Below are 13,924 nucleotides of genomic sequence, written 5' to 3'. Positions count from 1 at the left end.
GGGACAGAGGGGGCCTTGTTGCTGTCCCCAGGAGGGCGGTGGGGGCCGGGGAGCATCCCCCCTGCTGCAGCCGGGCGCTTCTCCTCCCTCCTGGGCGGGGAGAGTGGTGAGGAGATAAAAGGGAGGCAGGGGCCAGCTGGGCACTGCCGAGAGCTGGGAGCTGAGGTCTGGCCAAAGGACAGCAGCGAGGACAAGTGCGGTATTGAGGGCTCGTTCTTGGGTGGGGGAGAGGGCTGGGGATTAGGGACATCTCTCCCATCAGGATCCCATGTCCCCCCCACCCCTTCCCTGGGTTGTCCCCACAGCCCCATGCCCTCCCCCTGCCCATAAGACGTGCGGGACCATGGTGGGATGGGGCACACCGTGGTGAGGACAGGGTTGGGGGGCTGCGGGAGGAAGGGAGAGTAGGGCAGATACTGGGGGGCAGGGGGGTTAAAGGGTCTGTGTAACCCCCCCAGCCCTTGCTGGGGCGCCAAGAACCTTCAAGGTGGCCTGAAGGTTAAACCGCCCCTGTCCCTGCGGCTGGGGTGCGGGGGCTGCCTGGCTCCCCAAACCAGCCCTGGGCTCGACTTTTGGGGTCAGCAAGGCAGAGGAGGTCTCTGGGGGAAGCGGGGCAGTCCCCACGGGCAGGCACAGCCCCGGCGTGGGGGCACTGACACCCTGTGTCCCCCCCCAGCTCCCCGCCGGCGCCGGCATGGGGCTGCTGGTGCTGGCCCTGGCCTCCTGGCTGGGGCTGGCCTTGGCCTCCGAGGGGGCGACCAACGGCAGCCGGCTGTGCCGGGAAGCCCCGGCATGGCAGATCAACGGCTCCAGCCCCATGGCGGAGGCGGCGGGGCAGGTGACGGTGGTGGCTTTGCTCAAGGCCAGCTGACACTTCTGCCTGCGGCAGGCCCACAGGTGAGGGCTGCCCCCCCCCTCCCACCAGCCCCGCCATTTCGGGTGGTGGTGGCGGTGGTGGCGGCTTCCCCTCAGCTCCTCCTTCCCCGCAGCCTCGGGGGCCTGCAGCAGAGGCTGTCGCGGCAGGGCATGGCCGACGTCCGCTACATGATCGTCAACGAGCAGGCGCCGCTATCCCGTGCCATGTTCGGGGAGCTGCAGCGCCAGGCCCCCCCGGGCGTCCCCGTCTTCCAGCAGCAGCCGCAGGAGCCCGACGTCTGGCAGCTGCTGGGGGGGGACAAGGACGACTTCCTCGTCTACGACCGGTGAGGGCTCCCCTGCGGGAAGGAGCCCCTTGTAGGGTTGGGGTCACCATCCCTGCCCGTCCCTGGGTCTCCCTCCCGTGCAGCCCCCATAGCTCATCCCCTGCTCTGCCCCGCAGCTGTGGCCGCCTGGCTTTCCACATCCAGCTGCCCTACAGCTTCCTGCACTTCCCCTACGTCGAGTCGGCCATCCGCTTCACCCACAGCAAGGACTTCTGTGGCAACTGCTCCCTCTACCCCAACAGCACCCACGAGGTATGGTGCTGTGGGGCTTCATCGCCAGCTGGGAAGAAGGGCTGCTGTGGGGAGCAGGGGGCTGGAAGCTGGAGGGGTGCAGAAGGGCACTGCGTCAGGAGGAGGGGGCTCATGGGGTTGTGGTGGTCTGCAGCAGCTGGCCTGGAACAGCTAACTCGGGCTATTGGCCTGAAAAAAAGAAAGGGGCAGGCAATGGATGCAGAGGTGGCATGCTCGCAGTGAAGCAAAGCACATGGATTTGGGCTCAGCAGGTGATCAGTACCTGCCTAGAGGAAAAATTCACACAGAAACATTGAAAGTAAAGCCTCTTTTCTGGCTCAGGAACTCCCTTGAGCACAGCCAGCTTGAACCAAGGGATGTGTGTAAAGAGGTTTGTTCCCCTTGGGCTCCAGCCTCTCCTGCTTGCCCTGGGTCCTTGCTAGAGAGCCAAGGATCTATCCCATGCCTGTTTCTGCATGGTGGATGCTGTTCTGCTTTCACACCCGCTCCCAGGTGTGCTTGCAGGCTCGCTGTGGGGCTGTGTGCTCATTCCCATAGCACACCAGCCCTTGTGTTTACTTTCCCCAGGCTAACAGCACCATGGAGGTCCCTGTAACCCCGAGCCTGCTTCCTGACCAGGAGGAGAAGGAGTCAGAGGCCCCCATCCACCACCAGCACAAGCCCCTCCACCCTCACCACCACGCGGGCAGCAACGAGAGAGCCCCAGAGCCCAGCGGGGACCACAGGGCTGCTGCCCACGCTCACCACCACCATGGAGACCACAGCCAGCCCCATCCCAACGGGCAGAAGCAGGAGGGACGCGATCCCTAAGCCAGGCTGGGCAGCCTCGCAGAACCCAGTAGCGTGCACAGCATGCCAGCTCGCTTCCCAGAGGTGTCGAGGACTCGTTTCAGGCCGCCGGTCACCAGCAGCGTTGGTGTGAGAGCCCCCTCCAGCATCCCCCCTGTGGGTCACGCTTCCACCCCGTGCCCAGGGATGAAAATCCCCCCTCTGACACCCAAAGGTGCTGTGCTTTGGCTGCAGGACTCAGTTCTGACCCTTCCTCTGCTGCCTGCCTCTCTGTGCTCAATGAAGCCTGTGGTGCAAACCGGGATGTCCCCGGTCACCGCGGGCCGACACCGCACGGAGCAGCAGGGCAGGGCTGGAGGGACCAGAGCTGGGTGCTGCCAGCCCGGCCCGGCACCCATGGGTGCCCGTGGAGGGATGGGATGAGCCCAGAGGATTGGGGGCACTAGGATTGGGCGCTGCTGGGTGGGCTCCCCATGCCCCAACCCTTGTACCCCCATCGCTGTCGCACCCTGGGGACCCTCCAGGCCTTGCACACGGGTATGTGCAGTGGTGGTGGGTGGCCGCGAGATGGTGGCCTTGTCCCCTCTCAGAGACCGAGGGGCTGCGGCCAGGGCACACAGCGCTGGGAGGATGGGGGTGAGGGTCCTGGGGGAGAAAGCGGGGATGGGGACAGCCAGGTTGGGAATAAAGCCTCTGTGAAGCGAACCCTGTCCGCTCTGGTCTCTGGGGGTGGGGGTGCCCCAAAAGGGTGTGTGGGGGGGTCTTGCACAGTGCTGGGGTGGCCCCAGGGCTTTCTCCCAGCACAGGGTGGGAATTTTGGGCTCCATAAAGCAGCGGCTGGTGGAGATTTGCGTTCTCCTGTGCTGACCAGGGGAGGTGAAGGGGCTGAAGACAGGAGAGCCCCATCTCCCCAACCCTTCTGCCCTTCAGCAGGGTGGCAGCCCAGGGCTTAGACCCCAAGGGCAGGGCATTAACCACGGAGCCCTGCCCAATGCCCCCCCCCAGCTCTCCATCTCCCCTCCAGACCCCTGACTGAGGAGCAAAGGACGTTTTTTCTGCTTACATGGCTCCATGGAGCAAGGGCTGGGATGGATGGAAGGTGCACTGGGGGCAGGTGGGTCAGGATCAGTCCGTCTGTGGGGTCCTTGCTCCCTGGCTCTGTGTCTTCCCCTCCTTTCTTCCTCCTCCTCCTCCCCCTTCCTCTTCTACCTGCTCCTCGCAGCCCACAAGGGCACCTCTGTCTGCTGCTCCTGCCATCAATATCGAGGTTATCTTTTTCTTCTGGCAGCTGCTGTAATTGAAACAAAGCAGGCCGGGCCTCACGGGCTCCCCTCCTCTCGCTCATTTTGCTGGTGCTGCTGAGACAACTAATTCATCTTATCGATGCCTGCCTGGCCTCTTTTCCACGAGAGCAGGCACAGCCCTCTCCCCACCACCAGCATCCCAGGCAGCAGCAGAGCTCTCACTATTGACACACTTCGGCCTGGGGACAGGGCAGCAGCTTGGGTGATGTCCTGCGTGTTTGAGGGGACAGCCAGGGTGACACCGATGCTGCCCCGTGCGTCTTTGTCATCGAGGGCTGGTCCGTGGTGCCGCTGCTTCGGCCCTGTGTGCTGCTCCTGCCTGGGATGGGCAGATCCTCTCGGGAGAAGGGGGGAACAGCCAGTCCTAATGTCAACAGAGGCCTCTTGTGCAGCGATGCCGTGTCAAGAAGAGGAATGGGTCCCTCCTCCTCCGCCCATTCATCTGGCAGCCGGGGCTGGCGCGCCGCCGAGCCGGGCTGCTTTGGAAACATTTCATTGAGGAGGCAGCTGAGCCTAGGAAAACAGAGCGAAAATACACAGAGAGATCGCTGTTGTTAGGGAAAATAAATGCAGGCCGACGTGTTTCTGACCCCCAAAGTCCAGCCTGGCCAGGCCCCGCTTGCCTCTATGGGCTGGGGCTGCTGCTGCTGTGTGGGGATGGCATCTGCATGCCTCCACCGTGGGTTGGGAGCTGGGGAATGAGGGATGGAGCTTGCCCCGGCTTTGGGCAACTTGCTGACGTCCCTGGTGAGTGTGTCCAGGCCTGTCTCATTGTGGTGTTGCCCAAGGATTTGGGACAGAGCAGAGAAACAGCCGCAAAAAGGAGCCAGCCCTGGTGACCCGTGTCCCCTGCATGGCCAGTGGTGCTGGGGACTAAGATGGAGCTGAGGGTGGGTCAGATACAACTCCCTATGTCTGCCCTTAGCAGCATGGCACAGGTCCTAGCTGGGCATGAACTACCAGCAGGATGGAGCCCAGTGCTAGGGTTTCACAGCCTGGTAGCTCAGCGTGCCCTGTCCCTTGTCTGCTGGCAGAGGGACAGCAGAGTCACCCCAAAATGTGCAGGCACTGCTCTGGCTTTTGGACAAAGGTGCATCCAGCAGACCTGCTGTTTCCCCCGTAGCCTCTCTCCACCCTCCAAAGGCCTCCAAGCCTCTCCCCCCGCCACTTGGTGCCATTTTTCCCTTCTCTGCCCACCCAGAGAGTTATCTGCATTTTAATTACCATTTGCAAAGTGTATTAAAATGCAGAGGTTAAAAGGCTGGAGCAAAGCAAATGGGTTCTTGTGTAAACCGTCTCCAGCTTTCTGCATGGGGAGAGGTGGGGGACCCTGGAAAAATGTCTGTGACCAGGATGGGGTGCTGGCCCCTGCCTGCTGCATCGCTGCATCACATTCATTTATTAATACTCATGTAGACATCAGATAATTTCTTGGTTATTTTTGCATTTCTAATTAACGGGAGGGAACTTCAGTGATGGAAGGGGGGTCAGTGTGTTGGGGCTGCTTTGTGCTGAGCTCGGCAGGGTTGGGGCCAGTGGCTGCGTGGGGCTGAGTAACTTTCTGGAGCGCTCAGTGCTTTTAGAACCTGCTGCGGGAGGCGAGCATCTCCCCTGGAAGCAGAGGGTCTTCGCCCAGTGCCTCTCACGCACTTAATTGCTGGCCAACGCAGTAAATGCATTAGTTGGAAAGGTACAGAATCCTCCATGGTAAGGCAGAGGCTCAGCACTTTGCTAATCTTATGGGAACTGTGTAATGTTGGGGCGTGGAGAGGGAACTACAGCTCCCCAAGAGCCAGAGCTCCCTGCTGGGATATGGGGGGAGCCCAGGTCTGCAGGAACAGAGCCACCTGGGTGAGCAGAGACATTTCTGTGCCTAAACGAGTGTGAGAGCAGCCATCCCGCATCTGATCTGTCTGGGGAGAGGAGAGGGAACTTTCAGTCCTTGCACTTCTCTTTCCACTACGGGGACAACTGCACTCACATCTGAAGGAGGTCCCTGAGGTTGTCGGTGCTAGAAAGTTTCATAAAATAGCTGGCTGGGTTGTGAAAACCAACTTTATTAGAGTCCCTGCTGAAAGAGGAGCATAGCAATAACCCAGCGCTAATGAGTCTGCGGAGAAGCCACGGGGGATTCAAACAGTTTGATGGCAAAAAGGCTCCAGCTCCAGCTTATACCTCATTGGAGACCTTGCTAGGCAATGGAGAATCTAAAAATAGGGCTCAACCCCATGGGCAGCCACACCAGGGTATTGCTCCCCTCGCTTGTAAGGCCAATTATTTTGTGAAGCGAAGGTCTCTGCCCCTCCCTGGGCAGCGGATCCGCAGGGATGTGAAGGGGTAAATACCTGGGGTAATAGATCCCCCTCCTCCTGAGCGTACTGCCCTCATTGCCTCTGCTCCAAACACCATGGCACGGGAAGGGCAGAGGCTGCTCCCTTCCAGCGAGTGCTGGAGGCTGCAGCATGGAGCTTGGCTGCCAATAAACCCGGCCTTGGCTGCTTTGGAGCAGCAAATCCTCTGGGTGGCCTGAGCTGGAGCTTGGTAGCCGCATGTACTCTGCTATCTAGCTCCTTTCCAGTCATTAATTGGCCATAAAGCTTCTGCTGCGCTTGCATATCTTCATCTGTCGGCAGAGGACTTGCCTGGTGCTCGCCGGGTCCTGCGAAGTGCCGCTCTTATCTCTGCAAGGCTCAGCCGGTGTTATCCACGTTATCGAGGGCACCACGTTAACTGCTCAGAGTCAAAGCAATGTCAAAGAGTCTCGGGAGCATCACACAGAGGGAAAAACGCCCAGGGAGAGGCGGCGTTTGGGCTGGCGGTGAGGTTGGGATGTGGCGGGGAGGGAGGAGAGCAGCCACCCCAGGGGGTGCGTGTGCTGATGTGGAACCTCCTGGCGCTTGTCCTTGCCTGCCACAAAGCAGGCAGAGGTGTCAAAGGCCTGCAGGGAGCAATGGGCATCTCGGCAGGATGCTGTGTTGAGGTTCAAATTCGTTTTGTGGCAGATTTCTTGCCCTGAAGTGCCGGCAGCTTAACCTGGACTGAGCTGATACCTAAAGAAATCCCTGTGATATCCAGCAGGGCTCCAGACCCTGTGGCTACACATTTCTAGCCAGGGACTCGAGCTAAAATGCTCTGTATAGGGCCAGCACGAGCAATCAGCGTGCTGTTAATGACCCCAATGCCCAGCCCAGAGCAGCTGAAGGCAGTCAGTGCATTGTGGCATGGGGCACCCCTCCCAAACAACCTCAAACCCGTGAGGGAAACCAGGGCTGCTGCTGGCAGAGGCTCAGTAAACGGCCGGGCTCAGGAAAGTGTGGGGTGAATCCTTGAGGTTGCTGGTTTCAGGCCCTGTGAGCAGCATCAGGGACCGGGCAGGAGGCTGACATTTAGCCATGAGAAGACATCTGTCCGTGTTCTCCAGGGCAGGAGAAATCCCCTCTTGGACATTTGAGGCAGTAATGACAGGGATAGGGAGATGGGAAGGAGTGGGGAGAGCAACTAACGTTAGGTCAAAGAGGGAAAGGACAAATAGGCTGATTTATCTTCAGAATAACACGGTAACCCCCCAGAGACTGACTGGCCAGCCACTGCCCTGCCCTCGCTTTGATTTGAGCCTGGATGATACATGTATGCAGTGAGGAGTCAGCTCATTGGGAATGAATAACATCCATGCTCGGGCTGAAGTCAAAAATCCTCTTGATTGGCACCGTCTGGGACAACGTGAGTGAGGGCTGAGCTCTGTAAGGACCGGGCAGGCCGGGGGCTGCATTCCAGCATTGGGCAGGCTCACCAGGAGGGCTTGCTCTGCCTTGGGGCAGGTTCCTGGGGAAAAGGTAAACGAGGCTGCCTGTTAGCCCTGCTTATCTTGAACGGCAGCAAGGAGCACCTCAGCCTTCAAGGAAAACCTCTTACTGCCTTTTATCGATTACCATTACTGCTCCCATTACCTGCCGGGGACCTGACCCCTTCCTTCCGAGTCCTGCGAAGGAGACCTTGGGCTCGGAGGTGTCTTGTGGCATAGCGAAGGTGCAGAATTATTTCGTGTTTCCCACTTGCATCGCCCTGTTATTCCAGGAATAATTCCAGGAAATGTGCTCTTGCTCTTTCGGTAAGAGTGAATAGGAATAGGAGATGGAATAGGAGATGGAATAGGAGATGGAATAGGAGATGGAATAGGAATAGGAGATGAATAGGAATAGGAATAGGAATAGGAATAGGAATAGGAATAGGAATAGGAATAGGAATAGGAATAGGAATAGGTGGGACAAAGGAGTTTTGGTGGATGTATTTCTGGGGGATGTATTTTTGGGGGAAGTCCTGGGTTAGCATCCACGCTGTACAAGGCATCAAAGCGTCCAGCCCTGGAAGGAAGGGCAGCACACACCGGCCCTGTGCCGTGCTGGTCTGGGGGTGCTGCCCCCACGCTCTGCAGCCACCTCGCTGGCTTTATGGGGCCGATGTAGGACGGCAGCACCCGAGGCCGAGCTGTGCAGCCCCCGGCCGCCCGGGGCACCTTTAGGAGCACCGCACCACCCTCCCGCAGCATCACCCCCTTTGGGGGGGCTCCAACCCCTCTCCCCCGACCCCCACGGAGGGCAGGGGCCGCAGGGGGGTCTGCAGCAGGGCCCGCCCCGACCGAGGGCGGCTCGGGGCCGGCGGGACCACCCCTTCCAGTCTCCACCCCCGGTCCCCCGTGCTCCCCCCCCCCCACCCCGGTGCCTCCTCCCCGTCTCTCCTCCCCTCGCCCGGCTCAGTCGGTCGCAGCCATGGCGGAGGGAGGAGAGGGAGAGGAGCTGCTCCGGCCGCCTCTGCCCGCCGGTGCCCCGGGCCCTAAGCGTTTGTGCTCCCGGGCGTGCCCGGCGGGGGGCACCGGGGCCGCTCACCCCCGGCCGGGGGCTGCGGGGACCGGAGCGGGGCCGGGGGCGGCGGGGGCCAGCGGGGTCCCGGCGGCTCTGGCCGGCTGCTGCCCGGCTGCGGCGGGGGCTGCGGCGGGGGCAGCGGGCCCGGGGCCGGCTGCGGGAGGCTCGGGGCCGTCGGGGGGAGTCGGCGGGGCGGGCAGCCTGCTGCAACCGGAGTCGCTGCTGGACGCGGCGGCCAAGAGGGTGGCGGGGAGCTGGGCCTTCGAGCGGGTGGAGGGCCGCTTCCAGCGCATCCCGGAGCCCGTCCAGCGCCGCATCGTCTACTGGAGCTTCCCCCGCAGCGAGCGCCAGATCTGCATGTACTCCAGCTTCCAGCCCGGCCGCGCCGCCGCCGCCACCGCCGCCGCCGCCGCCGGCAGCGCCGCCTCCCCCCCCGCCACCGCCGCCGCCGCCGCCGCCGCCGCCGGCAGCGCTGCCAGCGCCGGGGGGGGGGGCCCCGCCGCCGCCGCCGCCCCCGCCGCCGGCGTTACGGCCGGCGAGGAGAGCCCAGCCACCGGGCCCCCGGCGCCCCCCCCAGCCGCCCCCAGCGCCCCGCACGGCGAGGGGCTGCCGTTCCGCCGGGGCATCCGCCTGCTGGAGACCGGCGCGGTGGATAACGTGCTGCAAGTCGGTGAGTGCCCCCCCCCTACCCCCCCTCTCCGGTCCCCGGTGTCCGTCCGTCCTTCTTCTCCCCCCCCCCCCCCCCCCCGATCAGCTTCAGCCTTTTGTCTGCCGCGTTTTGTTCTCTGCCGGCCCCCTCCCGGCGCTGCGCATCCCCGGGGGCAGGACCGCATTGTGCCGGGGGTGTCCCCGGGGGTCTCTTTCCCCGAGGGGGCTGTGGGGAAAACGCTGTCGCTTGTATGTGTCCCCCCCCCACCTCTTCTTCTTCTTTCCGAGCCTGCCCCGGGGCTGGCCCCGCCGCGGGGAGTGGCGGAGCGCTGATTTGGGGCGGGCGGGATGCGGGAATAACGCCCGTGTGCCGCTGCCGTGCCTTTTGTGAGCCCTCCCGGAGGGAGGAGGAACGGGGGTGCCCCCCCCCGGCCCCGTCCTCCCGGTCCCCGGCCCCATGGGAACCCCTCTTTCTGGGTGTATGCGTCGGAAGGGCAGCGGCTCGGGGCGTTTTGCATAAAGCATCCCGCTCCTGGTTGTCCCCGCGAGTGATTGCAGAGCCGTGCGCCCATTAAAATGACATTAGGCTGGGATTTGTTTTGCAAATGTGGAATGTAAATTCATCCTGCGCCGGCTATGGCGTGAATGGGTGAGGAGAGGGTGGGTTTTGTTGGAGGGAGCCGGGTAGTTGGGCTGTGTTTATTTAAAGAGCCCTCCTTCCATTCGGGGAAAAAAAAAAAAAACTGCTAAAAGAAGAAGAAGAAGAAGAAGAAGAAAAAAATCACATTCGGTACAGTTTGCATTGAAAAGAGCATTATCAAAACATTTTCCAGTTGAGACATGAAAATAGAAAACAGCAGAAGAATTTTCCTTCCACCTCTGAGGAGACGCAGAGAAGATTCATGTAACACAAAAGGTTTTTCTCTGAGGATATGATTATACCCTTTTTTTGGGTGAATTAATATTTTCTAAGGGCTGCGTTAAGACGATTAATTATTCCAACTCTGCTTAAAATACTTGAAATATGAAAAAACGAATATATATATATATTTTTTTTTAGGAGAGAAGTAGCTCCACGGGAACTTCCAAATTATAAGGGGGGGGTGGATAGCTTACGGTGGGCGATGTTTTATTAAACCACCGACCAAAGTGTCACTGACACAGGCAGCCGCCGTGGGAGCGGGTGATGGAGGTCACCTAAAACCAGGGCTGGTTTCGCACAAAGGGTTTATTTATTTATTTATTTTGCAGCGGGGTTTCTTATTTCTTTTTTTGGGGGGTGTTTTTTTGGGGAGAGGCGCTGGGCTAATGGTGTGCGTGACGTGGGTGAGCACCAGGGTCAGGCGTTTGGGGGGGGGGGGGACACACATGTGGGGCCGCCCCGTCCCCAAGCGGCGGCGCTGGCATCCGTCATTCACACCGCCATTTCGGAGCGCCCTGTGCCCCCCCCGTGCTCCTTTGGGAGAGCTGGAGGACGGGGATGGTCCCAGCCCTGGCGTTTCGCATCCCCAGGCACGTCTGAACCCAGCTCTGAAATGAGAGCTGGCACCCATTGTCCTCCGAGACGCAGGCTTGGGGATGAAGCAGCGCGTTCTGGAGGTGATCGCTGCTGGTCTTGCAGCACCAAGGGGACGCAGGGGGGCGTTTGCCCATGGGGTTTCCTTCCGAGCAGTGGGTTTGGGGTGTCAGCAGCAGCACAGCTTGTCTTGGGACAGAAGCGGGCAGGCGATGCGCGTGGGGACGTGCGGTTTCCTTTCGGAGTGGGCAAACCCGGGGGGCTGATCACAGCCCCTGCAGCGTGGAGCCGGAGGGAGGTTTTTATAAAGCAAACCCCTCCGAAGGGCCGCCTGTTTACCTCGGGCGCAGCACAAAGGTCTTCTGCCAACTTTCCACATCCATCCCGAGGATGCTGCTGGAAGGTGAGGTGGAAGAGCTCCAGCCACCGGAGACACAAACACTTTGTGGCTGTGCGTGTGTTTGCAATTAAGATAGGAACTCGGCTGTCGGCTTATATGGGAACCATTATGACTTGGAAAAAAAAAAAAAAAAACAAAAAAAAACCCCTGGCTTACTTGATGCTCACCAGCGCTAAATCAAAACTACTGTTCCCCTCAAACGATCTCTGTCGTGAGCATCGCAACCTGAGGCTGGCGCGGCCGAGAGGTGCTGCTAATAAAGATCAGATGTTTGCGCAGTTGCGTTTCTGACTCAGACCTGCGAAAAAATGAGGATTGTGCGGATGTGAAATTCCTTCGCTCTGTGGTTGGAAAGTCTCTTTGAAAAATGTTCAAGTAAGATCCAAGTGGAATGGCCTTCCTGGGCTCGGAGGTGGCGGGGTGAGGGCTCTGATCCTGTGTCCACCCCCAGCTCCCCCGCTCACAGAGCTGAGAAAAACATGTATGCCAAGTTATCAACCAATAATTCCTCCATGCTTAGTAAAACTTAAATGAGGCTTAAACCCTGATCTCACTGGAGTCATTAAATTGATTTTTTTTTCTCAAAGAAAGATCTTGGATGTTGAACACAGGCATCTTTGTCTTCTTAAAAACTGCTTTATTATTATGTGTACAGATCCCGTCTTTGTGTGTGTGTGGTGTGTGGGTTTTTTTTTTTTTTTCCTCTTTTAATTTTTAGACAAATGACAAAAGCATGCAGGAAAGGAATGCAGAAATGCCAGGCTTAATATAAAGCATGCGACTGCGCTGCATGCCGGGAATCCTAAAGGATACAAAACCTTTAACGGTGGCGGTTAATTTTTAACAAGTTCCCTCGCATAAATATTTATGAACAAAAGTTTTACACCATTATCTCTTGGGTTCTTGGAGACAGAAAAGACCCTTGGTGGATTTTGACAGCAGGCTGTTATCCAGCATAACAAATTCACGTTTCTAGCTTGCGCTTCCTAATATAGTATAATGCAGTGTGCCCTTGAGTTGTCATGGCTGCGTATGGGTGGGCAAGTGTCTGTGGGGGCTTTAGGGGGAGTATTCCTTGTTCATGGCTTTTATGATTACTGTCGGGAAGGACACTTGTTCCTGCAGCAGAAGCATCGAGTTTGGTGTTGATCTGCGCTGAGTGGGAGCTCTCCGATGAGCCCTTGTGCCCTGGTGTGCCAGCTGGAGCAGAATATACATGTGCTGTTAGAAAAACAATGAGGCAGGGCTTTAAAATGCACTGCCTTTGTAAACACTGGTCTTCAAACCCACAAATAATCCTGAATCCTGTCTTGCTGGGTGCTGCTCCGGCAGCCTGCTGGGCGTGCTGAGAGGTGCGATGCCTGGAGCGTGGGGAGCGCTGGTTTGGGAGCTTGCTATTTTACCCGCTTTTTTTTTTTCTATCAGTCATCATTTGCACAGATACCTGCAGAAATGCAGCCTCGGAGGTAAAAACAATCATGATGTTTTTAGTACTTTTAGTTTTTTTCCCCCAAACAAAAATAAGGCGAGTGTTTGGTTTCCCTCACCTGTGATGTCTTAGAGGGCTGAGGCTAAACCTGCATACAGTTGTTTTTAAAACTGTAGATGGTTTCCCTTTTTATAGAGCTGTTTATTTTGGGGAAAACACTTTTGTGGGGCTCTCTAGGCCCGGTTATGGCTCTTTTTGTTTTATGTAAAGAGCTGGGTCTGCATGTGAGATCGCATCTGGCAGGAGTGGGTTTGGAAGCACGCCGTGCTTCATGAAACATGGCTTGGGTTCCCTGCTGAAACCCAACGTCCCACGTCACAGCTCCGTTTGTCTCTGTGCCCTCGGTTCTTGGGTGGGGTAGCTGTCATACAGCGTGTCTCCAATTTGCTAATTAATTTTTAATTTATTGTTTTTTACAGGTGGATTATCCTCCCATGTATATTAAAATACTCTAGACCACATAAAAGGGGTTGGCAGAGGTTCATTAGTCCTATCATGATGAACGCTTTAAATATATTATGCCCTTTCCATTTCTAATTATTTTTTCTTAAAATAGATAATTAAAACAAAGGATTGTTAGACATTAATTCTTATGATATGTTTATTGCTGTTCCCTCATAGGTGAGATATTTCTTGAGTGTGGTCTGGACTATGTTACCAAAACTGGGATCAGAGCTGATGAAAAACACCAGAGGTTCTTGCTGGCCATGCAGGGAGAGCTAGGAAAACTTTGACAGCTGGAATTTTAACTTGGGGTGTGGGTTATTTTTTGTTTGCTTGAGCAGATTTATTTATTGACTTTTGAGGTTTTTGTTTGTTTGTTTGTTTTTTTAATATAGGACCCTCTGAAGCAGGGACTCTTTTTTTCATCTTTATCTCAAGGCAAAATGATGCTAGCTTAAAGGGGCTATGGAAAACATGGAAAAAGGAAAACAGGAGAAATGAAACATTTAATTTTGGCTTTAAGAATAAATAGGTTTGAAGAGTTTTTTTAAAGGAAACGTGTTTTAAGTCCTGGTTTCTGGCTTGAGCAGGCAGCAGCAGGAGCTTGCCTACTATGCTCTTAGAAATGCATGCTTACCCCAGGTGAGGAACTGGCCTTCTCTGCTTCCAGCATGTCAGTTGTTTACAGTGGATTTTAATTTTGGTCACATATAGAAGGAATCTCTCAGGAAATATTTAACTGTGCTAAAATTGCAGTAACATGAAACACATGTGCCTGCGTGCTTTGTTTCTGAAGCTTTGTGTGAGGGAATGTGCTTCGCTGTTATTTGATGCTTGCTTTGATGTCGGATGCTTTATGGTTATTCCCTCAAACCTAAGATAGAACTTTTGGAAAACTTCAACGAGCTCGTCTAGCATTTCCCTCATCTGATATCACTGCAAAGTCACATCCAGCTGTGAATTGTCTCTTGTGGTGTGGCAGCTTTTAATTTTCTTTGGAAATATGTCTTAAAAAGAATCC

The 13,924-nt window shown here is 57.1% G+C and overlaps 2 protein-coding genes across 3 annotated transcripts in view; both read left to right on the top strand.

Moving 5' to 3' along the window:
• The first annotated feature begins 138 nt into the window (after positions 1-138).
• Positions 139-2,942, top strand: LOC309881030 (selenoprotein Pb-like). Of its 2 annotated transcripts, none has more exons than XM_082766567.1 (5): positions 139-194; positions 677-897; positions 990-1,202; positions 1,319-1,454; positions 2,022-2,942. In XM_082766567.1, exons 2-5 carry the CDS (start codon positions 695-697, stop codon positions 2,262-2,264), a joined length of 795 nt encoding a protein of 264 aa, XP_082622693.1. In that variant the 5' UTR covers positions 139-194; positions 677-694; the 3' UTR covers positions 2,265-2,942. The 2 variants fall into 2 exon arrangements, with proteins under 2 accessions (XP_082622693.1, XP_082622692.1); XM_082766566.1 differs by having other exon boundaries at positions 162-199.
• A 5,371-nt stretch (positions 2,943-8,313) lies between these two features.
• The window catches only part of ZSWIM5 (zinc finger SWIM-type containing 5), a gene marked incomplete at its 5' end in the record, with an annotated part of 87,479 nt that continues 81,868 nt past the window's right edge, over positions 8,314-13,924 (top strand). Inside the window, one exon of the mRNA XM_082765895.1 lies at positions 8,314-9,076. Within this exon, the coding sequence (XP_082622021.1) occupies positions 8,314-9,076 (763 nt within the window). The remainder of the gene's footprint in view (positions 9,077-13,924) is intronic.

This window comes from Aythya marila, assembly GCF_965140915.1.
Source record: "Aythya marila genome assembly, chromosome: 8".
Classification (NCBI taxonomy): domain Eukaryota; kingdom Metazoa; phylum Chordata; class Aves; order Anseriformes; family Anatidae; genus Aythya; species Aythya marila.
The sequence above is the reverse complement of the archived record's forward strand: the minus strand, read 5'-3'. Positions and strand labels throughout refer to the sequence as shown.